The 26,449-nt window shown below is 32.6% G+C and overlaps 3 protein-coding genes, 1 long non-coding RNA gene and 1 pseudogene across 7 annotated transcripts; 4 read left to right on the top strand and 1 right to left on the bottom strand.

Moving 5' to 3' along the window:
• Positions 1–599: 599 nt before the first annotated feature.
• LOC141701659 (DEAD-box ATP-dependent RNA helicase 41-like) lies at positions 600–2,585 on the top strand (annotated as a pseudogene).
• A 24-nt stretch (positions 2,586–2,609) lies between these two features.
• Positions 2,610–3,646, top strand: LOC141701648 (uncharacterized). 4 transcript variants are annotated; one of them, XR_012566867.1, is made up of 3 exons: positions 2,610–2,655; positions 2,758–2,808; positions 2,893–3,646. It is a non-coding gene; the product is annotated as an uncharacterized LOC141701648 (long non-coding RNA). The 4 variants fall into 4 exon arrangements; XR_012566866.1 differs by having other exon boundaries at positions 2,927–3,646; XR_012566865.1 differs by having other exon boundaries at positions 2,618–2,808.
• Positions 3,647–8,716: 5,070 nt separating this feature from the next.
• Positions 8,717–12,698, top strand: LOC141701653 (methylsterol monooxygenase 1-2-like). The gene is made up of 5 exons (XM_074505290.1): positions 8,717–9,155; positions 9,732–10,054; positions 11,364–11,511; positions 11,607–11,639; positions 12,217–12,698. The coding sequence occupies exons 1-5, from the start codon at positions 8,826–8,828 to the stop codon at positions 12,295–12,297; spliced, it is 915 nt and encodes a 304-aa protein (XP_074361391.1). The 5' UTR covers positions 8,717–8,825; the 3' UTR covers positions 12,298–12,698.
• A 5,834-nt stretch (positions 12,699–18,532) lies between these two features.
• LOC141701654 (ATP-dependent Clp protease proteolytic subunit-related protein 2, chloroplastic-like) lies at positions 18,533–21,996 on the bottom strand. Its single transcript, XM_074505291.1, has 9 exons — positions 21,842–21,996; positions 21,674–21,717; positions 21,497–21,569; positions 21,167–21,287; positions 20,787–20,924; positions 20,545–20,661; positions 19,635–19,703; positions 19,397–19,492; positions 18,533–18,828 (listed from the first exon to the last, which is right to left on the bottom strand). Exons 1-9 carry the CDS (start codon positions 21,922–21,924, stop codon positions 18,691–18,693), a joined length of 879 nt encoding a protein of 292 aa, XP_074361392.1. The 5' UTR covers positions 21,925–21,996; the 3' UTR covers positions 18,533–18,690.
• A 1,170-nt stretch (positions 21,997–23,166) lies between these two features.
• LOC141701649 (uncharacterized) lies at positions 23,167–23,910 on the top strand. The gene has a single exon (XM_074505277.1). It carries the CDS (start codon positions 23,167–23,169, stop codon positions 23,908–23,910), a length of 744 nt encoding a protein of 247 aa, XP_074361378.1.
• The last annotated feature ends 2,539 nt before the right edge of the window (positions 23,911–26,449 follow it).

A 26,449-nucleotide genomic window follows, 5' to 3' on the forward strand; every position in this document is an offset into this window, starting at 1 on the left:
AAATTTTAATTAAAACATATTATTATTTTTAAAATATACATAGAATTATCAATAAACTATATCGTTCAATCACTAATATTGTTTTATTCAATTATTTTTTATAAAATAACATTTCCCCTACTAATGATATCACTTTAAACAAGTTTAAATGTTCTAAAAAGTTATGAACATACACGTCTACTAATATAATTATTATGAAATTATATCATTTAAAATTTTAAATGAACAAAATTAAGAATTGAATTCAAAATTTTTAAATATATATATATTATATTAAAAAAATATATGCGATTGATGCACGGGTATTAAGTTAGTTTAATTAAACTTTAAACGTATTAAACTAACAATTAGAAAATGTAAAACCGCCTCAAAATATAATATTAAATGTATTAATTTATATAATAAATAATAAATATAGTAAAGTCTCTCATTCTAGTCTGATACAGCCATCTTCATCTTCCCCTCATCCGACGAGCTCTCTCATCTTTCCGGACATCTCCCATCTTTATACAACTAAATCTATTTACTGGGTTGTCAAGAAAATCCTATAATTTTTTTATTAGTATTATTTTCTTTAAAAAGTTGAAATTTCAAGAAATATGAAGATTCTCAATCTGATCATCATGTTGCTCCAACAACTCAAACCCTTGTCAACTGCCTCAGTCCCTCACCTGGGTTTTTCTCCGGCGCCGGTGGTTTCTCCGGCAGGTGTCTATTCAACCGCTGTCAATGAAGATAGAGGTACAAATTTTTAAAAAAAACCAATAACTTTAATTATGACTGTCAAATTATTGTTTTAATAGCTTAAAGTTCTTGATTTTAAATAAATTAAGAGATGATATTAGCATATTTTCTATTGTTATGATTGTGATATTTTGATTTAATTGCGATAAAAAAATGAAATTAGGTGTCTTTTGTGTACATTGTAATTTTGTAACATAATAGTGACTTGTATAGTGATGAAACTGATAATCTATGGTTGGCCTAATGCGCGTCGGTTTGATTAGGATAGTTTTATTCATTGAGGCTGTTGTATTGCAGTGAAGGAGCGGTATTGTGAACAAAGAGAAGCTTTGCCAGGAGAGCCTCGATGTGTTTATATGTGGACGCTATGGTGAATATATATGTGATGAAACTGATGATGATGTTTGTAGTATGGAATGTAAACAGATTTTGCTCTCAAAGATTAATAAATTTGAACGGAAGGTTACTGTCGAACCTTCGGTTAGACTACCTACTTCTGATGAATGTTATTATGTAAGGGATACTGGAATTAAGGCGGAGTCCCAATCTTTGGAAGAGAACCAGACTGAATCTCTTAGATTAAAACTTGATATTTCCGTGAAAGGAAACTGTGTACCTGCTCCTGTATTGTCCTTTGCTTCTTGTAATATTCCTCGTAAACTAGTGGAAAATATAGAAGTTTTGGATATGAAATGCCAACCCCTGTTCAAATGCAAGCAATCCCAACTGCTTTGAAAGGCCAAAGCCTTCTTGTCTCAGCTGAGACAGGTTCAGGAAAACTGCATCCTATATGATTCCTGTGGTGTCTTATTGTGCTCAGTTTAAACATGAGCAGTCTTCAAAAATGAAAAGGCCATTAGCGATGGTTCTTGCCCCAACAAGGGAGCTCTGCATACAGGTGGAAGAACAAGCTAAGTTGCTTGGAAAGGGCCTGCCTTTTAAGACTGCGCTTGTTGTTGGTGGTGATCCCATGCCAAGACAACTTTACCGCATCCAGGAGGGTGTGTCTCTGATTGTAGGAACCCCCGGTAGGCTGATCGATCTTTTAAATAAGCATGATATGGATTTGGATAGCGTTTCAATTTAGTTGTTGATGAAGTGGATTGCATGCTTCAGAAGGGATTTCGTGAACAAGTGATGCAAATATATAGAGCTCTGTCAAAACCCCAAGTTTTGATGTATTCAGCAACAGTTTCAAAAGAAGTTGAGAAAATGGCAAGCATATTGACAAATGATTTGGTTATTGTCACCGTTGGAAATCCTGGCAATCAAATTCTTTTGTAAAACAGGTAGCAATCTGGGTGGAGTCCAAGCAAAAGAAGAAAAAACTTTTTGACATATTGACAAGCCAGCAGCATTTTTTGCCACCCGCTGTAGTTTTTGTAGGTTCAAGACTTGGTGCAGATCTCCTTTCCGAAGCAATAACATCCACTACTGGGGTCAAAGCTCTATCAATACATGGAGAGAAGCCTATGAAGGACAGAAGACAAATTTTAAGGTCATTTCTCATTGGGGAGGTACCGGTGCTGGTGGCCACCAGCATTTTGGGCCGAGGAGTAAATCTCTTCGGTGTAAGACAGGTTATAATGTTTGATATGCCAAATTCCATTAAGGAGTATGTCCACCAGATTGGTAGGGCATCACGGATGGGAGAGGAGGGTTCATCAATCGTTTTCATTAATGAGGAGAACAAAAAGCTGTTTCCTGAGTTAGTTGGAGTCTTAAAATCATCTGGAGCTCCCATCCCGAGAGAGCTGGCTAATTCTCGGTACATAGTGAGCTCCTTATCTAGTTCAGGAAATAAGAAAAGGAGCATGGTCACTAATCTTTACAACATGTGATTGTTGTAAACAATGAAGATGGCATGGAAGGATATTGACTATTAAGAAATCTGTGGCAAGTTTTAGAATGGTAACATTAGCTTTATCTTTCGATCTTGAATTGCTTTCAGTTGGTGTGGAAAAGCTATGGACTGGCAATTTCTTTCAAATTTAAACTTGGATTTGTCTTTAGGTATTCTGGAATGCATAAATCTGCCGATCCTGCTGTCAGGCTGTCAGTCAGGTAGCGAAAAACAATAGTAGTTGTATTTTTCCTGCATCATTTCAAATATTATGGGTTGCTGAAATTCTGTAGATGTAATAATAGGTATGTGATTTCCTTCGACCCTTTAAACGCCCAGGGCAATGCCTCTATTGGTGCTAAAAGGCAGTAACAGGACATTATCATCTTTGGGCTGCCTCATACATGCTGGAAGAATGAATGTCATGTATCATCTAAACAGGTCAGAAATACATCTAAACATTTATTCTGTGTTTGCTTGGTTGCAATGGAATGCGTGGGTTGAGAATAAAATAAAATGTAAGGTTAATTTCATCTTTATCGTCATTTGTGGCCTTAATGCAAAAATATATTCATTCCATACAAGGATGGTCAGATTTAAGCACCAGTAAACCTATTTTACAAAACCGTCATAATAATTAACAAAGTTTTTACATATTTTCACCTAGAAGTTGCGGAAAGATTTTGAACTAGTGTAGCTGAAAATCCCTGTCCTAAGAAATCTTCTATTTGTCACAAACAGGGGAAAGGATAGGAGCAACAGCTGGCATTACAAAACTTTCTTTGCCTTCTGATCATGCCGACTGCTGCCGTAGAAGCTGCCTATGACAATCTGAATTTCATCAACAGAATGAAAAATACAATAATAGATCATTATTTGTATTTTCCAAATTCAGAGATAGGTAACTAGAGTATTATATAAGCCTCGTGCATAAATAGTGCCTGTTTGGGGCATCATATCTGTGGCTTATATGGGCTAAAAAAATTTACTTTATAAGTTATGATTTACCATTGTGGCCTGTTTGGCAACATAATATAAGTTTATAAGTTGAATTTTTAACTTTTTTTTTGCCAAATTTAAAGCAGATTTCATTAATGACTTAAAAGATATTCAATCGGGACAAACCCCCAACTGATCATACAACCAGGTTGAAAAACAAATAGAGCTAAATAATTAGCCATTTTGTTTCCGGATTACTTAACAAACTGAATACAAATATTCTGAAAATTAAAAATGAAGGTAATGATTTTCCGGACAATTCAGCACGCATCTCCCCCGAAAACAGTAGCTTCACAATTGACCCTCACATTAATTCGATTGATATTGCAATGTTCAGAGGAATCAGTTGCAATAACGGAGTTTAGAGGCCTCATATTATGAACAAATATTTTTTGTGAGAGGTGAGCACATGTGATTTTCACCACCGTTCCAAACGCACCCCAGCTATCTACCTGCCGGACACCAGCTATAGACCTGTCGAAAGTGTTATTGATGCGAGATATCCAGATCTCCCAATACACCCTCCAATTCATTTTCAACACAACTACCACATCGCACAAAGCGAGACACATCGCATAAAGCGAGACAATCAAACACACAAATAATAACTTAAATATAACAATACGAAAAAACCCAAAATTCAAAAATCTCGGAATAACACCAAATTGTAATATGTTGTTAGACCAGAGATTTTGAATCTAAAAACTGAATTTTATTATAAAATTCAAACTCTTACTTTAGTGAGTCTGAAAACTAAAGTGAAAAACTGTAATTGATTTTTCTAGTTTTGTAAAACAAATCTCGATTTTATTAAAGAAAAAGTGAATAAAAGAAGAAGATGAATATGAATATGAATATGGAGATAGAGATGGGTAGAAAGGGGGAAAAAGAAGGTAGGGCGGCTAGGGTTAGGTGAAGTTAGGGCGGCCGACTTTCATGCGAGAGAGAAAATACAATTTTGCTTTTGAATGTTATAAGCTGATAAACTGATAAGTTGAATGTTAGCAACGACGTACTTCTTCTCAACTTATTTTGACTTTTTGCCTTTTTATTAACTTAAGTTTTAAAAAATAAATTTTAAAATGTTAATCTAATCTAAAATTCACGAAAGAAGATGATTATATTTAAAAATTATTTATTTAAATAAAAAAAAATCTGAATTATAAGTAAAATTATCCAAACGCTTATATAACTTATAAATATTTTTCCACTTATAACTTATTATAAGTGACTTATTCATTTTAAGTTATAAATGACTTATTTTAAGATTTTTCAAATGGACGCCAAATACTAAAATAATTTATAATAAACTTATATGTAAAATTATCCAAACTCCTATATAACTTATAAATTATGATTTTTATATAACTTATATAATATTTTTCAACTTTAAATCATAAATTACATTTTTTAAGGAATTCCAAACGGGTCCATAATGTCAGGCACAATCTGCGACAAGCGGAACATCCACAATGGTTTTTTTTTTCTTTCAATATTTACTCGTGAACCACTTAAAAACTATTTACAGGTTGGTGGTTAGCCACTTTACCTAGGGGTTAAGGCAAAGACTAATTAAATATTTACACTTAAAAGTTTTTACACTAGCATATATACCGAACCATATCATACATGCTCATAATTTAACTTGTAACTTGTAAGCAGTATTCTAAAAATCCCAGATTAATTCATGATTAATTTTTAAAAAATATTTGACCGATCTATTTTTTTGAAATCCGATTAATATTTATAAATTATTTTTGTATTATATATATTATAATAAATAAGGTAAATATATTAAATATTATTAAAATATTTAAATATATCCGATTTTGTTCCGATTAATCCCCGATTTGCCGATTAATTCATAATCGGTACATAACCCAATTAGTACTGATTACCGATTTTTACCGATTACCGATTACCGATTTTTACATCCATACTTGTAAGTGGGATGAGAGAAGAGTAATGACAATATATGCACGCCCTACACAACCATAGATCTTCCTTGCAAAATTTAAAAAGAGGGCGGCTCCGATATGAAAAAGTCTTTCGATAAATTCTCAATCTAAAAGGAGAAAACTGAATAAACCAATGCATATCCCTCAGAACAGAAATGTATCCTGAAAAAATAGAGCAATGTACAAAATATTAAAACGGACAAAAAATACCAAAATGATTATATATAATCACAAGAAACTCATATTTACACACACAGTTTAGGAATAAAGTCATTAAGGGCCTGAAGCAAATGGTGGAAGACTGGAACGAGCAATATATCATACATGTCATATGCAATAATTCAATTTTGGTTTTTTACCTCGGTGAAGAACTTGTAGCTTGACCTGCAAAATTGGGCCGTATCTGAAAAATTAAACCGAAATTTATGGATCCAAGATCCGATCCGAGATCCGAATTATATAAATTGATAATTATACGAAAACCAAATTAAACCGATCCGAAAATTACGTAAATCGAAAATTTAACCGAAAATGATCTGAAATACTAGATCCGATTATAAATTGGAACCGAACAAAACCGATCCATATAAAATCCGAACCGAATATGATCCGAAATAAGAAAAATTCATAATTAAATGTATCTTATATTCGTGATTATTAATTTATTTAATCATAAATTAATGTAAAAGTACATTATATTATATTAAAAGTATTACATTTAATAAAAAGATATTTTTTAAGTCTCACAACATGAAAAAATAAATAAGTTATGGTCCGAAATATCCGAACCAAATTTAATCCAAACCGAATTTTGTCTGATTTTTATTCGAATTTCATCCGTTGTTAATCCGAATTAGACCCTAACTGAATCACATCCGATCTGATCAGAATGTTCTCTAGTTATATCATAATCTGAAAGTGGAACCAATCCGAAATAAATCTGATCTAAAACCGACCCGTTTATCCGATTTGCCAGGACGATGTAGCTAGTTTTAATGATTGAGCTATCTACTTGAAAATTGAGTTACGACTTGAGACTTGAGATTAAAATTACATTCATACATTAAAACGTGGATTAACCGCGGATTGAAATTATAAAAATCGCATATTTGTAGATTGGATGCGAATTTGATTTTAAATAATTGTAAAAATTCAATCACAACCGCAAAATGATATATATATATATATATTAAATATATAATAGTTAAAATTACATATCTTCATAAACATAAATAAATAAATAATATATGATATGTAAGGAGTATTGGGCTTTTATATTTTAAAGAGAAAATTGCATTTTACACCCCTTATATTTGGCCAAAACTCAATTTTATATACCTATATTCATAAATTGCAGTTTGCACCCCTACTTTGAAATCCGCTTCAAGTTCACCTTTTTTATCAAATTTTGTCATCTTTTTTGCCCAAATTATTGTTTACAACAACATATATAATCTATTATTGAATAGAAAAGATAAGATATATTGTTGGAGACAGCAATTAGGACTAAAAAATTAAGCAAAAATGGTGCATGTTGAAGCGGATTTCAAAGTAGGGGATGCAAATTATAATTTATAAAAAAATATGTATACAAAATTGAGTTTAACGAAATATAAGGGGTGGAAAATGTAATTATCTCTATTTTAAACTCTTATTCTAGCCGAATTAGTTTTGCCTGATTAATTTATAAATGATATATGAAATGTAAAGATCGTATTCTAAGTTACTTCGTGGGACTTTTTACTTTTGTTGAAAAAAAAACTTTGTTAGAAATTAATTTATGTATTATTAGTTTTTATGTTAAGTTTGAGTTTTTTTGGTATAACTTTTTTATACAAGTTTAAAAAGTGATTGATCCGTAAATTCACCTGCAATAACCGCAAATTTGCGGTCAAAAAAATCGCAACTAATCACAACCGCATATGTGATTGAGTTTGGAAATTTCATAAAACCGCTACGTGAGGTTTGATACAACTTTCACCTTCCATCTGCATCAAACATAATCGCATACACCCCTAATATATAGGTACGCAATCATGCATTTTGAGTATTTTTTGTTTCAATAATATAATTTTATTTAATTTCAAATAAATAATACTTATTATATTATTTTATATCGGACCAAACATATCTACCAATAATTTTTCTTCTTATTTTAATTTTGTTTTAGACTGGTTGAATGGTATAAGTTTTTTTTTATCATAAGTAACCCGCAACCGCGATTTTTATGTGTGCACCGGATAAATCTCACAGAATCACGAAATAGCCTGCAAACGCGAAAGTTTTTATTCATAACGAAATAGTATATATTTCTTATTTTGGCCCAGACCATTATACATATTTAATATTACTTATATATTTATATTCTGAATATTTATCCACTAAATAAATACTTTTATGTTAAATATAATTATAAATATAAAATATGACCAATATATAAGTGAGGTCAAATTACTAAAATGTTTTTAATATGACTAAGGTGTCTTTTGAAAAATAGCCATGTTCAAAAAGATTTTTGAAAAATTACTAGGAATATCATTTTTCAAAAAGTAATAAAATACTTTTTCATAATTTTTATTTGTAAAAATACAATTTATCAATTTTTTTTTTAAAAAAACGGTTTTCCGCGATCAGGTGCAATTTCAACAAGAATTCTTAACTCAGTGCAATTAGATTTAACCTTGATTACAATCAAATGCAACTAAAAAATTTAATGCAACTATTTATATATTTAGTTGATTTTGGTTGAATTGTATTTTATTAAGATTTATAGAAGATGGTAAATAAGAAAAAAAAGACTTAGAAAATATGATATTTTTTATAATTTCTCTATATGTAGTTTTTTTTCTATTTTAACCCGGATATATAGTATAATTTTATTTAAACGTAGATAATATAATATATAGATTATATTTCTCTTTCTATTTATATAATTATATTTTAAATATTAATCTATTAATAAAAAATATTATATCAAATATAATTATAAACTAACCATCATCATAAAAAACAGTAACAAATCATCATGACAAATCATGATTATAACATGCATTAATCGTGACAGTAACAAAGATATCCCGATTTACGACATCATCGATGTAATTCAAAAAAAAATCGAATTTCTTCAACCTTTATATAATTATTATATCCAACCAATATATAAATCATCATTATACACTCATATGTACACGCTGTAACCTGCTCACACTCGCACACTATTGTTTGTTATTACTCTCTACATCACTCTCATCACACATCTCTCTCCGGTGACTCCGCCGGCGATGCTGCCTTACAAGACCGTCGTGGAGGCGGGGGCCGCCATCGGCAGAACCCTAACCACCGCCGAAACACTGTGGCTTAATCACACTGCTGACAAATCAGATTACTTGTTATACTGTTACAATATTTTGTTTTTGTTTATTATTTTCTCGCTTTGTCCTTTATATTATGTATTTATGGAATATTTGTTTGGAAATGCTGTTAGTGTTTATAAGATTCAACCGAAGATTAAGTTGTCGTATGGCGAGATGTTGAAGTGTTATAGAGATGTTGTGAGGATGTTTGTTCTCGTTGTTGGACCGCTTCAGCTCGCTTCGTATCCTTCGATTCAAGTAATTTTTTGTGAATTTGAGTAGTTTTTTGGTGTAATTATGATCTGGTTGATTGATTTGTAATGTGATTTGTTGATTATGCAATTGATGTTAGTGTCGTTAATAGTTGATTTTAATTTTTCGATTCTTGATATGAGTTGTTGAATAATTGATTGGATTATTTTTTTGTGATTTTAGATGATGACTATTTTTATTTGAATTTCATGTGTTTGTGAGAGGGAGAGAGGGAGGGAGGGAGGGAGGGAGAGAGTGTGAGAGTAGAGAGAGGGATGGAGGGAGGGAGGGAGCGAGAGGGGGGGAGAGAGATTTGTAGGGGACAAAATTGATTTTAGTGTTGATTACATTGAAATGTGATTGTGGATGACACTGTAGAGGCAGAAAGGATTTGATGTTATATCTTTCACGTAGATAGTTTGTGATGTTGAGATGGCACCGTTGGCTGTGTTTTTTTTTGTTAAGGATTTATAAAATATAATAAATTAATGAATTTAAGTTAAGAGATATCATTATGTTTGAATTTAGCTGTATGATCATAGACTGATAGTGAATTGATTGATTTCTGTTGTGCTTTTGTAGATGATTGGGATAAGGACAAGTTTGCCCTTACCTTCAGTTTATGAGATAGTGGCACAATTGGTTGTTTATTTTGTTGTCGAGGATTATACAAATTATTGGATCCATAGATTCCTGCATTGTAAATGGGGGTACGAGAAGATTCATAGGGTTCACCATGAATATACTGCTCCTATTGGGTTTGCGGCACTGTATGCGCATTGGGTGGAGGTTTTAATTCTTGGGATTCCGTCAGCTCTTGGGCCAGCGATGGTTCCAGGGCATATGATTACTTTCTGGTTATGGATTGCGTTGAGACAGATTGAAGCAATCGAGACTCATAGTGGGTATGTATACTTTGTTAACCCTACTTGTTTTTCATGATTACATTTAATTGATCAACATGTTGGTGTCATTATCTACTTTTGCATTATTTTGTTAGTGAATAATGTCATTTATAAGGAACTTCAAATGGTATAATGGTTACTGTTGAATCACTAAATAAATTGCCTTAAGACCTTTATGTCTAGGTGGTTCTATTCTCTTTTTAGGACATTTGAATTCTTTAAGAATTAAGAGACTGCATGCTGTGGATTTAAATTTATTATTTATTTAGATAATATTTCAACTTCCAAAATTGTTCGAAATTCTGGAGATTGTACTGGATCAATGCACCTTTCTCTTGCTTACTGTTTTTCTAAATATCTGAAATTACCATAATCCCATAAAGCTGCTTGCCTACCTATGTAAAGTCTTTAATGCCAATGGCTGTGTTCACAACTTATTTCTGGCTTCCAGGCATAAAATTTTGGGATTTTATCTCACGTGTTTATATGGCTATATTCAAAACTAAATTATTTTGTGGAAATGAAGGTGGCCAGTTTTATCTGGCATAGAAATTAGTACATGACCTGGCTATTCTTTTCGCTACCTTGAAAACTGATATAGTAATTCTAGATCTTTCCTCTTAAACTTCATTTAGTTCATTCTAAGTATTAGCTTTGATGTCTTTTGAGCTAGATAATGGATTGAGCTTGATAATGGATCACTATGTTGTCTTCCAAATATTGTGCTGGCATTATTGTAAATGTGCATGCAGATGCAAGGGACTACCAAATCAAATTTACATTTGGATTATTAGATGAGTGTGTAACAATTAGAGCTGAACAAAATCAAAATTAGTTCTATAATCACATTACAAGTAAAAAGTCTTTCACCAAGTTAGTTTTGATGTGGGCACAGGGATATTAAGTACCATCACTTATTATATTGTATTTGTATATATGAAAACCAAGAGAAATCTGACACGGTGATCATCAAAAGCTATTTGCGGTAGTGTGATCAATGAAAACCTTGATACACAAGGCTTTGCATTAAAGTCTTGTGAGTGCCTCATATTTAGGATGATACCTGGACAATGGTAATTCACAACTCCTGTTTGTATCATCTGGTCGAATTTGGTTTCTAAAATATCGGTTTCTCATGTAGAGAGTCTAGCTTTATGGGTTATACACTTTGTACAAAGTTTCTTGTCATTGCTTATTAACCTCAGTAGTCTTTCGTTATATGCTTCCTAAGACTCACCGTCCTTATTGTGTTGCTTATCTTTAAAGTTAAACTTAAGCTTTGGACTCTGGGCGTGATGTTAATATACAGGTATGATATTCCTTGGACTCCAACAAAATTCATTCCCTTTTATGGTGGCGCAGACCACCATGATTATCATCATTATGTTGGTGAGCAAAGCCACAGCAACTTTGCTTCAGTGTTCACATACTGTGATTACATATATGGAACAGACAAGGTATTTAAAAAAAGCTGCTATTTTTCTCATTGCACTTTTTCAAATGAACTAGCTATGGACTAACTATTATCATTCTGAATTTATGAATGCATCAGGGCTACCGATGTCAAAAGAGACTTCTTCAGCAGGTAAACACTACAAATTTGTTGTTTTGTTATCGTACCTACTTGATACATGGAGCAACCGACTTAGAAAAAGTTTCATATCTCATTTTTGCTTGTGTGCATGGGGATTGTGGAGGCAACACAGCGGGATTACATCTGTACTTGTAGTAGGGTTTCATATATTGAGAAAGGCCAAAATTTTAGCATTAACTTCTACCCAAAATCTTTAAACAACAGGTCTACTTATGTTGAATCTATAATAAAATGTGCTCGGTAATTTTTAATTATGATGTTAAGGGCAATTTAGTTTTGCATAGTATGTTTGGCCATTGCTTTCCTATATTCTGTATATCCATGACATACAATATCCAATTTACTTATAGTGCTTATTTTGGTTTACAACGTTTTGGGATGTTTTTCTTTTCTTGTGCAACCTTATTTTACCGTTTTACTCTTGAACACAACAGCCTTCATGGTTCACAACATCTTCTACACTTGAAGAATAAACCTCTAGTATTTGATGACCTGGAATTACTCTACCTGATTGATCATCTTTGATGTCTACATTATTTTCTAACCATTTTTTCTCGATCCTATTCAGTTGAAAGAGGGGACAAAGAACCATGAACAAAAGAGTCAAGGCTCACAGAATATCTCCAGTCAGGATCTTAAGGCTGACTAGTTCCCGTTACTTGGGCATCCTTCTCCAAAATGTTATATTGTGGCATTCTCCTCGTTAGTACCGACCAATTTGGCACATAGGCTTAAGAGGATATATTATGTAGCTTCTCTAAGTTAGTCAGGTATGTATAAATTGTACTCCCCTCTCTTAAGTCTTCGTGATGAATTTGGGTTCTTTGATAATGCGAATTGTAGGTTTGTCTCCCCCTTGAGCCCTAATGCCTTCTGGCCTGAGGATTTTTTAGAATATCATGTTTCCTGGTTTGTGAACTGCGCGTTTCTTCTTTCAGTTGGACTCCTCAATAGAGGCCTATTGCTCTTGTATTCTTTATAGGCCCAATGTAATATAAATAATATGGATGCCAACTTGGTCAGTCTACAATGACATTGGAGTGTTCAAAAGTTATAAGCTTTTTTTTTTTTTTTTTTTGCTAAATAAAAAAGTTATAAGCTTTTATTAATAATAATCTATACTTGCAGTTGCAGACGATATCTTTAAATAATATTTTTTAGCAGAATATGCTCTTATTCACAAAAAATATGGTCCACGGCGTTCATTTATGTAATACCCCAACTTACATACTGTTTTAATAGAATATATTATTTCAAGTAAAGATTAATTGGGAAATTAATCAAGGGGATTGTGTTGGAGGAAGACTTATTTTAGTGAAATCTTAACATACTTTAAGGAGGAGGATTCTATGAATGGATTGGGAAATGCAAGAATAAAATTTAGAGGTCTCGGAGACCTTAGAGAAAATTTATATTTGAGTAAAAACGTTTGGTGGATGATTAGAGATGGTATACAAATTTAATAAATTTTATTTTACCAGTTATGGAAATTTTAGAGGCGACACGTAAATCGGATAAATAGCGTAACATTGTAAGTGAAATGAAAGATTTATGAATTGGAGTACATATTGTAAATCATTAGAAGAAAACATAACATTTTAAGTGAAGTGAAAGATTTCTGAATTGGAGTATATATTGTGAATCATTAGAAGAAAAAATTTTGATCATATAATTTTGGGGTTTTTAGGTGCAAAAATATATTTAAGAATTTAAATAGAGTAGTGGGCCAAAAGTATTATCAAGAAAGCCCATGAGATTTATGAAAATTTTTGGTTGATTTTCAAATTGAGCAAGCCCAAATTCAAGCCTTTATAATAAAGCCCAATTTCTAGAAATCATAAGAATTATCTATAAGGATCTCTAGATCTTTTTTTGTTCATTAATGGATAATCACGAGAAAAGAAAAGAGAAAAAGAAAAAAAAAAGAAGAAATAAATATGAAGGATAAAAAAAAGATAAGGAGGAAACCCCCCCCCAAAACTTCTCAAATAAGCTAGTCAAGAACAACCTTATCACATCACTTCCTCTCTCTTATTAAGCTATGAACACAAGAAGAAAGAAAAGAAGAAGAAAGATGAAAGAAGAAACTCTTGCCATAGCTTTAAAAACCACACAGATTCTGCGCAGCTTTTGAACAGGTAAATCGAAGATTTTAATGACTGATTTTGATGATAGGTTCTGAATGAAAGTTGTTCTATATGGTCTCTATTATATGCATACAAAATATGACGTTATTTGAACATATGAGTTGAGATTTGAGAGTAATTGTTGTTTTAATAGAGGAGTGCAGAAGAGAAGTTTTAGAGGTTCTGTTCATATTAAAATGAATCGTTTGGTTACGTAATGACTTAGTTCCGATTGAATAATTTTATGGTAGATTGATATGATATCGAGGAAGGTGTTATAGAAATTTGGTATTAAAATAGTTCGATTTAATAAAAATATTTCAGTGATGGCTGCGCATCGTAGAATTTTTTGTGTTCTGTTGTAAATTTGAGCAATTGGTTTGCTAGGTTAAAAGATTAATTCTGTGATCAAATTTTTATGAGTGATTTGAATGATATTAAGGATGAGATCCAGAGAATATCTTGTTAAGAAAATTATTTTCCGATTTATTAAAAATGCATAAGTGCAGTGTGCGGAATGGCATTTTTAATGGATGGTTTGATTATTGATTTTGAACTAAGAACTCAAAAATATTGTTGATTAGAATTTAGAGTTTAATTAATTAATTTGAAGAGATGTTGTTAAATATTTGTGTGTATCGTAATTGTTTAGGTGGTAAACGCAGAGGATACGCGAGTAATAACAATTGGTTGTCGGTGGTATTTGTAAGTATATATTGTACTATTTCACTGTTGATATTTTGATCTTTAAATGATGCTTGATTTGATTTAATTGATGATTCACTGATGAAAAACGAGTATTCTTGCACTGATACTTGATGAACCGATAACCGATGATGATGCTTCTTTGTCGGAATTAAGCTAAACCAATTGTTTAGCTGGTTGGGATCCCAACTTGATGAACTTGATGAATTGATGAACCTATCGTGCTTGAATACTCCGTTTTAATCTTCTGAGAACTATTTTGATGAACTCTTGATGATTGTGATATCTAGTGATGATGCATACATGACTCTTGACTGGATGAATTATTTGTTTTTCTCAAAATTTTGGTATTTCTGGTGAACCGAAGAACTTTGTTTTATTAAATAAGCCTCGGTTAAATTATACAGTATATGCTTACTGAGCTGTGTAGCTCACCCTATATTTTACTAAATCTTACATGAGATTTCTAGAATATGTATCTTGGGTAAAGATATGTTGAACGACGTAGAGTTGATAGCACAATATTGGTTGAGGTTTGTATCAGGGTTTGTAATATATTGAGATGGCGGATTTGAAGAAATGAAAGAAATTGTATTATTATTTATATTAATTCAATTTTTGTGAGTATAAATTTTGAGAAAAAGGTTTGGATTTGACGGACCGTGGGCACATGCCCAAGTTGGGACTTTCGGGACCGGGGGCGTCACAATTTAAATAAGCATGATATGGATTTGGATGGCGTTTCAATTTTAGTACTTGATGAAGTGGATTGCGTACTTCAGAAGGGCTTTCGTGAACAAGTGATGCAAATATATAGAGCTCTGTCACAGCCCCAAGTTTTGATGTATTCGGCCACGGTTTCAAAAGAAGTTGAGAAAATGGCAAGCATATTGACAAATGATTTGACTGTTGTGACCGTTGGAAATCCTGGCAATCAAAATTCTTTTGTAAAACAGGTAGCAATCTGGGTGGAGTCCAAGCAAAAGAAGAAAAAACTTTTTGACATATTGACAAGCCAGCAGCATTTTTTGCCACCCGCTGTAGTGTTTGTAGGTTCATGCATCAATAAAAGTATTATGGGTTGCTGAAATTCTGTAGATGTAATAATAGGTATGTGATTCCCTTCAACTCTTTAACGCCCCTAAAAGGCAACATGACATTATCATCTTTGGGTAGTTTCATACATGCTGGAAGAATGAATGTCACGTATCATCTATACAGGTCCGGATTACATGTAAACATATATTCTGTATTTGCTCGGTTGCAATGGAACGAGTGGGTTGAGAATAAAGTGAAATGTAGGTCAAGTTGCCTTAACGACTGTGTGGTCAGCCACTTGACCTAGTCGTTAAGACAACTCAAACTTAATCAACCAAGAAGAAATGACTCCTTAGACTGCTGACTGATGACTATAGTTGGGTTCTAGTGGATCTGAGTGGGAATTATGTAGGATGTTAGAGATGGAACTGAAAAGTACAGATAAAGGGAGTTGAAAGAGGACAAGATGATGCAAGCTCTAAAACAAGATGGTAGAATTATAAAGAAAATAGAGTTCGAGAGTAGTATGGAAAAAGTGATTTTGAGTTGATGGTGTTCTTAGGCAAAAAAGCATGAGAACATACCAGATTTTTTCAAAACTCTGCCCAGATGTTATCGTGTTTTAGATGTGTTATTCGTTTGGAGTCTGTTAATCGTTCAGCAATAGTGATTCATCATACACCCAAAGCTGCTTGTTCTATCTATCTAATCGTGTTTTTCAATTTTCATGAGCATATTGACATTCCAGTTGGTATCAGGTGATGGACGAAGATTTTATTTAACTCATAAATGTTATCTTTTATTCATATAGTATATCCACGAGATTCTAACTTGTGCAGCTGTGTTGTGTAAAAATATATTTTTTGAACAAAAAAAATATAATTTTAAAAATATAATTCCAAATGTGTTTCAGTAAAAAAAATTATTTACAATTTCCTCAAATCATTTCTCTTTTCCACTAGCCTGGGCCTTGGGCAACTTGGTCCCAAAGCAATCTAGAAACTGTTTCACTACATAAAATTAAGGTTAAAGTCAATGAGATTCCATAATAATATACGCAAACATCTTTTCCTGGGAAGTTCTACCCTGAATTCCTTGCACATTTGATGTGTACACTGTACAGTAAGATCTAATTATACAGGCTATACAGACCCATAATTTATTTACTGACATGTGGCAATAAAGCCTGGCCTACTGAAGTTGCATAGCAAAGTTGTAAGCATGCATCTGCAGGAAAGCTTCATGATTTTTGCTTGGAAGCTTATTATATTAAGCCTAAAATATAACTTTCTTAGAAAGCACAACTATATGTCTACTGAATTACTCTTACTCCTACAAAGTATAAAAGAATGTCAGTAAGTCTTATAAAGAAATACAAACCTGCCTGCTTGTTTATCATGTGACACAAGATGAAAGCAACCATAGTTCTGATGCTTCTATTTATTGTTCTATGCACATTCATTTCTCTGCTACTACTAAATTTATCTATGTTGTATGACAATCTTTTTAAGATTTCATCTACGAGTACCTTTCAATATTTTGTCTTCAACAGCATCATATTTGTTATTCTAACCAGGAGTTTTCGATCATCTGCTGACGGAGTAGACGAGCCACTATCTTCTTTTCAATTTTTTGACGGAGCGTCGGAGAAGCAAATGGAGGATACAGGGTATAATAGTGAGGACAGCGATATATATGGTTCAAATGATTCTGACTCTCACTGTGGCTCAAGTGGTTATGAGGAGGAGGATGATGATGATGATGATAATGGTAGTGACAGTGAAATAGACTGGATTGAGGATAAAGAAGAGACTGACCATGACTTGGAGAACAAAGCTGAAGCATTCATCTCTAAGGTCATACGAGGATGGAAGGAAGAACAAATGAACGACAAAACTACATTGACTATGTGAACTACTTGATAGTTGATGCATAGATTTCTGAAACAATAGTCCGGTGCAAATATCTGTTAAAACTTCCAAAGCGACCATGCGTATGGCCCAAATGCCAAATGACAATCACATGACAACGCTTGGCCTAACAACCCTGTGACTTAGCTCTGAAGTTTGGTAAATTAATCAAACCCAACAAAACATACACAATTACACATCATATCCCATTCAGAAGGTCTACAGACCTTACCAGTTACCCCCACTCGAAGTAGATAGGTTGTTTCCGTGAAGACCCCCTGCTCAAGTTTGGTATATACTAAATATCCACATTCTATTTCCAATTTTATGTTTCCTACTGGTATCTAGTTATCAGAACATCTTAGAGTTCCTGCTGTAGCTTAGATTTCTTGGTTGAGGATCAGAGGATGTCTATCTCTTCTTCCCTTCCTCTTCATTTTTTACATCCACCTTTACAATAAAGCCCTTTGGTCAGGGATTTAGTCTTAGCCTTTATTTAATGAACAAAACTACTACAATGGTAAGTGATGGGATTCTCATCTTTCTAAAAATTTAATAAGATATAACTGTCAAGTACTGAATCTTATAGAATGGTTACATTCATATGAATTTAGCTACGGTAACATTTAAAATAAGATACCGCAAAAACTGGCATAGCTGCAAGATTTTGCGAGAAAAATATTGAAATGCAAGGATTGGTAAATAAGAAAATGAAAATGCATTGAGAGGAAAATATTAACAGAAACACATGTGAGTGAAGAAGGTAAAAGCTATCATATCTATGACCTGTATACACTCTATCTGCAGCATCAATCAGCCAACCTGAATATTATCTATCACTCACTAGAAAAAAATAACTCCGGGTGTTTTTTTTTTTTTTTGCATATATGTATATATTTGGTTGACTTACATGCATAAACTCTGAATATGAAACACCCTCACCTTTCTATTCCCCAAATGAAGTAGGAGAGTCCGGAGCCTGGAACACCACAAATAAGACTGAAGGACAACGCTGATTGCTGTGAGCAGTTACTAAAATCACAACAAATGTTTACAACAGAATTCAACCACTTTTAACTGTTAATTAGATCCCATGAAGACAAAATGATGGTTAAGTCACACAAAAGATGTCAAATATTAAACACTTATATGCAGTGCTCTTCTATTATTTGAGAATCATACAAGTTAAACAGTTAACCCTGGGAAACAATTTGAACTACATAACAAATACCGGTCAATATGGTACACAAAAATAAATGTACACTAACCAAGACCAGTTCCGGCATTTCTTGATACTGCATCAGCCTTTATTCTGGGAGGCCTAACTATACGATCAATTAGCCCATACTCCAAAGCTTCTTGAGCATTAAAGCGTTTCATCCGGCTTAAGTCATTATAAATCTGGTAATGTAGTAAAAATTTAAAAAAAATGTGATAAACATAATATAAAGACAACAAGACCACCTGAAGAATGTACTGATACATATTATCTTGGTAAAATATTATTTGATTACTTTCTCTAAATTACAAAAGTGACACTACTCTTCTTGTCTACAACCAATTAGGCAACCCTGAGTTGTACAGAAGAAAATTTAGATCAGACTAACAACATAGTACAAAGTGCATTAACTACAACATTCATGTTTCAATTTAAGGTTGTCACGGCCTCGATGGCTTTCAACGGAATTTAGAGCTGGCTTAAACTACTAAGATGTAGCCCCAAACCACAATGGAGAATGGATCATCCACAATAATAATTATAAACAATGCATTTTACCTATAAGCTAGTAAGGAACCACTCGCTTAAACAGCATCAAATATCCGGTCAGGCTTACAGAAAACAAAACCCTAGCTATAACATTCTAATATCATCTTCTGTTTAAGTTTAAGAATAAAAGGAGGCCAGCTGGCCAGAAAAACTTTGCAAACAACTAAAACAAAAATAATTCCAGCAAGAAATTGAATATACCTTCTCTTCAGGCTGGCCCGTCTTCTGTGACAACTCTTTAAAAAGATAATCTCTAATTCTGAGAAGCTCGTTTGCCTCATTGCGAATGTCATCAGCCTGTCGAATTACTAATTGTAAATATACATGACTGCATACAGGAGACTTAATATGATACTGGTGGAAATATATATATATATATATATATATATATATATATATATATCAATTTAACTAATATTAAGGCAAGACATAGTCAGACCTGACCACGAGCTGCCCCTGCAGGGGATTGTAAGGCAACTCTGGAAAGAGGCATTGCATTGCGATTGCCCTTCATAATGCAAGAAAAGAAGAGAAGAGTTTAGGATAGATCTCATGCACAAGAACAAGATAATTAAATTTTACATTTTAACTTCAACAAGTTATGACTAGTCTATCTCATAGGGAGCGTTATGTATACGATTTTCGTTTGTTGAAATATTGGAAGGTCTTGACTAAGGGATACTTACAAATATAAAATAAAATTTCACAAAATGTAAAGGTTTGCTTTTGAATTACTAAGACCAAAGAACCAGTGCTACAATCACCTACTACTTCACACTTATCATTTTGCAAACCAATTCCGAAAATACGTAGGCAGATACTATCTAATTCTTTTAGAGTCTCGAATTTACCTCGTCAAAAGTATAGCATTTAAAAAACTTTAGTAGTTCTATTTGCCATTGGAAACTGCTAAATCCGGGTATTCACTTTTCACACTTCAAAGGGATAACACTTTTAATCAAGGCCATTAAACACCTCACAGGAACAGATAATAATTCATCAACTCAATATGGATTTGCAGTCTGTACACAGGCAACATGGAATAATCAATTTTGTGTGCTGAGAGCGCCCGAGTAATACTAATACCACATGACTGACTATAGGCTATGAATGCAACATTACAAAAATTGAAAATCATGAACATTGTTTTAAGACAGAGAGCTGTTTAAGAGTTCGAAAAATGGAAAGGTTACTTGGTTTACCATATACAGCATATGCACCATTTTTGATCTGGTCCCCTTATTATCACAAAATGCCTATGTAAATTGTCTATAAAGTATCACAGAATAATATTTTCCTACATATATTGTCTCCAAATTCGAACTACTATTGTGCTATAAGAGTACTACCTTTTCTCCAGCAGCAAGAAGAAAACCAGCAAGATTATAAGCGTAGCCCACACAGTGAGTACCAACAGGACTTTTTAAGCTTTGCATTGTGTCATAGATAGCCATACTTGGAGTGAGCTGAACAAGTAGACAACAATCCAGTAAAGAGGTATAGGCAAAGACTAATTAAATTTTTAACTAAGTTTTATAAACCAATGTGCAAATATTTTCACATGTGATAACTAGATTATAGAGTAACTTACATCTCCACCAGGACCATTGATGTACATATACATCATCTTGGAAGATTCGATACTATCAAGGTATAACATCGTTGCCAGTATTTGGTTGCTAAATTCTTCATCTATATTTTGCCCGATGAATATAACACGTTCTCGGTACTGCAACAAGAGTTAAGTGAATTATTAGTGGCTTGCATAGGTAAATGAATTGTTGGGTGGCAGTTTATCTTAACCAAAACTTATTCAAACACAACTATATATAGAATATGGAAGAGAATATAGTCCGGCTATATTATTAGTTCATGCAAAATGAATACACCATTGCTTGTCCATCGAGCGCCAATGCACCACAACTATCTTAGTGTATAAAAATTAAAGGTCAAAAAGTTGTATTCACTTACCAGTGCATTCCATAAATCAACCCATTGCCAACTACCCTCACCGGGTGTTCTGTACGGCACTCTTGGTGTCCCTATGGGCATCATTCTAGCACGTGACCGGTTTGGTTTACCATTACAAGCCCTACAATAAAAAAAATTATAAGCCCTTCTCTCCCCAAAGAATACTCAACTTACTCTGGTCACGATGCTATCAGATATCATACCCAAGTTCTAAATTTCAGTAATTTATTTTTATTTAACAAAATATGCCCCAACTAACAAATTATTAGAGAGTTCAAATTCAGTACGAATAACCAAAACAACATTAAACAAAGGAATTCGAAAGCACACCTGGATTCAATACTCTTATGCACCTTGTTATGAAACTCAACATTCAAATTAGGCCTTGAAATTCCATAAGAAGCTGCCAAAATCAAGAAAACTCAATTAAAACACAATTAATACCAATGAAAAGATACCCATCAAATGAAATACAAAAAAGGTAGAAAAAGAGTAAAAGATTCAAACTTGGAGATTGTAGCCTCAAACCCACAAAAACCTTGGTTGCACAGCTGCCAAAAGAACAAAATTATACACAATTAAACCAAAAATCTGTACAATAGCATAGAAGATACCGCACACATAAATTTATGTATATTTTGACAGAGAGAGAGAGAGAGAGAGAGAGAGAGAGACCTTAAAGAAGAGTGGGAAGGTGTAGAGCGAGAGTGGAGACATGAAGAAGAGCTTGATGTTTGGAGAGAAAGCGTTATTTGCATTTTACAAAGTCAGAGAACACAACTCAGATAACAAAATGGAACAAGTGATTGCTTAGAATTTGGATCCGGATTAAATCTTACGACCCGACCCGTATTCATTAGAAGCCCATTGTAATTGCTTTTTCTGTACATTTTTATTTTGTTTTGAATTAGGTCTACATAATGTATTTTGAAAAAAAAAAAATATTGTGGTTACTGTTGCTACCAAAAAAATACATTATATAAAGAATAATAATAAATAACACCGTCAAAATACTTTATTTTTTTATAAAACATAATTTGTAATGATAATAATCACAATATTTAATATCGAGCGGGTTATTTATATATATTTGTAATAATAAAGTTACTGGTAATTTTGTTATATTCATGAAAGGGGTATCCTAATTTTTTCTTAAATTCTATTCTTATTAAAAAAAACTTTTTTGGTATAAAAATTGTAATCATGTTATAATATGATTGTCACAGATGATCAATATTGTGAATTTGTAATAGAGGTTTATGAAATAGTATTTGAAATTGTATACATGCAATTAATATCTTATTCCTTGCATTTTCTATAAAAGCCTTGCACTTGTGAATGAAAAACACACCGGCAAATAGCAATCTCTTATTTGCTTGCATTCTCTTCTTTATCCCCTCTCCACCCCTTTTATTTAATAAAATTATTATTATTATATAATTAGTATTTTACAACACGTTATCAGCACGAAATCCTGCCGAAATTGAGAAGGTATAATTTTAACTTAAATATACAGACGTGGTTACACCCTCTACATATAAATTAAATATATATATATATATATATATATATATATATGACCGGAGTAGACCTGGTTACACCCTCTACTAATAATTTAAATATATATGGCCGGAGCACCGCCTATTAAAATTATTTTACAGTACCATTTAATTTTGGGTAATACCAAAGTATAGTGGAAACCTTAATTTATAAATTGCATACTTATCGGATAATAACTTTTTGCCCTTAACTAACTTATGTAGGATTTTCCACTTTAATTTATTATTGGTTAGAGGTAACCTGCATACGTAGACGTCCGTATGGTGAGTGAAAATCCATTTGTCATTTTATTTATAGATCTGTTTGTAATATCAGTGATAATAATGATATATATATTGATTAGTGCGTACTTGTTAACGCACCCGATTAACTAAGATTTTATGTAAAATTTACATTGATGAATTAAAACTTTATAATTTTTGTGTTAATTCAGATTTAGTATGACAAATATTACAAACTTGTCGTTCGTTGCCTTGGACATTTTTGGTGATAATTATTTATCATGGGTACAAGATGTAAAGTTGCACTTGGGTCCAAAAAAATTAAGAGATATAATAAAGGCAGAAAATAAATCCACGGTTGAAGAAAACTCTACCTCTATAATTTTTCTCCGACACCACACGCATGAAGATTTAATATATGAGTACTTAGAAGTCGAGGATCCCTTTATTTTATGGGAAAATCTAAAGGATAAGTTCCATCACCAGAAACTAGTTTATCTACCTGCAGCTGAAAATAATTGGGCTAATTTAAGACTTCAGAATTTTAAGAGTGTCCGAGCATATAGCTCTGCTTTGTTCAAAATAAGTTATAGGCTTATTATGTGTGGCGAGAAAGTTACGGAAAAAAGAAAAATCGATAAAATACTATCAACTTTTCACCCCAACAATATCAACTTAGCAGAGATGTACATGGAGCGCAAATTTACTAAGTTCGGGGATCTTCGATCAACTCTCCTCGTTGCTGAACAGAATCATGAATTGGTGATTAAAAATCATCAATCCCGTCCAACAGGATTTGCCCCATTACCTGAAATAAATAACATGTCATTCCAACAAAATGTACGTGGAAAATGGTATAGAGGTGGACGGGGCCAAGGTCGGTACCGTGGACGAGGTCGGAGCCAAAGGCATTTTCGTCTATATAATAACTTTGGTCACCGGAAGGGGAAATCTGAATCATAAAGTAAAAGAAAGGCACCACGAGGAGGAAAAACTGAAAATGTGAGCTATAGGTGCGGCATGGATGGGCACTGGACACGTAATTGTTATGTCCCAAATCATCTTGTTAAACTATACCAATCTTCTCAAAAATTAAAAGAGAAAATGGTACAAACAAATTTTGCCAACAATAACATAGATGATTTCCCGAAAATCACAACTAGAGGAATAAACATTAATTGTAATATCCGGGATATATCGTGTAATTATTTTTGCTATTATATAATTATTATGTGTGTTCAATATTTATTCTGTGAGTTAATTGTTAAAGTGTTATCTGTATTTGGTTATTCAAAAATAATATTAATTGAGTATTTTAATTTTTATATGTCCAAAATAAAATATAGATAATTGTCATATCTTCCTAATTATTTTTATGTCGGTTTATGGATTTATAAGAATCATATGAAATTTCTAAAATCTTTTTCCGGGTAATTAAAATCTATTTTATAAAAACGGGAACCAACCGACGTCACCCGTTGTTACGTTTTTGGAACCCGAAACTCTTTCGAGAACTCCTTCCTAACCTAATTGTTATATTCCGAGCATTTTCCATGTTTCGACTTTTTCGATCCGGCGTACAGTTTATCCTGCGCGGGTCCCGGCGCAACATTTTCGATACAATATTCATTCCGGTAAATCAATAAAACCCGTATTTTCGATAAACGGGAGCTTTTTATTAAACTATCACAATTATCACTTCGTAATACGTGTAACCAGGCGCTGAGTCCAAGACCGCAGTACAAATTGTACTGATTTGGATAATTATCCCGAAAACCGATACCGTTTGGATCAGTTTTTACAAATAAATGTACCGTTTTATATCCGGAATGATCCAACGGGATACAAATTTTCCGTAATTATAAATAGCCTTTTACCGTATTTTATTTCGTATCAAAATCATTTGCAGACAGATAATTATATAATTTTCAGAGAAAAACCCTAATTTCCTAGAACTGTTCTAAGAATCAAACAAACATTTGGAGGTGTTATTGAATTCGGTTTGGAAAGCTCGAGTAACCAATCTAAAGGTCTTGAAGAGCTCTACCATATTCTGTAATCCATACACCTGCAGAAATCAAGGTTATTTTTCTAAAAATTTATTTATTTTCGAATTTATTTTATTAAAAATATGAATTTTTTTTCGGATGATTGTTTGTATGATTTGATGATTGCATGTTGTAGAGCTTGTTTTCCTGATGATTTTCATATGTCATACGTCTGATTTGGAGTTCAATAACATGTTCAAATTTGAGTTTGATTTTCGAATTTTAAAATTAGGGTTTATAACCCGTATGAATGTTCTTAATTGAAATTTAGGGGTTTCTTATTCTGTGATAGATTGATGTTGTGTTATAGTGGGTTGTGTTCTCTGTGAAATTTGCAATCTAGTCGTATAAGTTTCATGAACCAACGAGGTCTGTAGAGAAGGGAGTTGTGTTTTGAAGTTTTCTGATGTTCGCCGGAAACTGGAAAATTTCACGGCCAAATTCCGGCCAACTTAGGGATTGTTAGGTTGTTTTGATTGCATGGTTGTGTTCCTAGTGTTGTGTAGATGTGATCTGGAGGTGTTGGTGGGGTGAGGACGCCAGGAACGTGTTCTCCGGCCATCCCCGACTTTTTCCGGCGACTGGACTGCAAAATTGCAGTTTGGTCCCTGCAGTTTTGAAAACGATGCAGTTTGGTCCCTGTAGTTTCCAGACTTTGCAAAAATTGGATTTCTGTTTTAAAAATGTTTAAAAATCATATTTCCTATTTATTTTTATTATAAAAATTCGTTTTTAATTTCTGAAAATTCTAAAAATTATTATTTTAATTCTGAAAATTATTTTTAATTCACAAATAAATCTAAATTAATTAGTTAATTAATTTCAGTTAATTTCTAATTGATTAATTGGTCAATTAATTCAAAAATTAATTGATTAATTGATTTAATTAATTATTAATTGATTTTAATTAATTATTTAATTAGATTTAATTATTTTAAAATGATTTAAAAATTCTGAAAAATAGTTTCGAGCTTTAAAATATTATTCTAAATTATTTCCAAGGCTCGATAATTATTCTAAAATTATTTCGGAGCCAGAATTGGCCAACCGAACCCTGTTTATTAACCTGAAATTGATCCAACGACCCGTTTTAATTCCGAAAAATGTTTTAAAAATCATTTTAAATACGAGAAAGCCTATTTATGACCCGAGACTTCTTTATAAATGATATATCATTGATTACGTGATGTATTATATGCTATATGTGACTTGTTAATTGACTATCGGTCTAAATATTCTGTATTTACTTGATTATTGCATAACTTTCAATCCGTTAATCGGATTTGGGTAAAACGAAGGGTAGATAGAAGTATGTGTTGAATAGAATTCTATGAGTAAATTATTGATAGATGCTTATGATATGTGAGCAGAAGAGGCAAGGCGTAGGAAAGGGAAACCGAGAATTAAGGAGTAAGACGGTTGTGATTGGAAGCGAGTGCAGTGTAGTAAGCTAA

Source organism: Apium graveolens, unplaced genomic scaffold (assembly GCF_009905375.1).
Source record: "Apium graveolens cultivar Ventura unplaced genomic scaffold, ASM990537v1 ctg4279, whole genome shotgun sequence".
NCBI classification, from domain to species: domain Eukaryota; kingdom Viridiplantae; phylum Streptophyta; class Magnoliopsida; order Apiales; family Apiaceae; genus Apium; species Apium graveolens.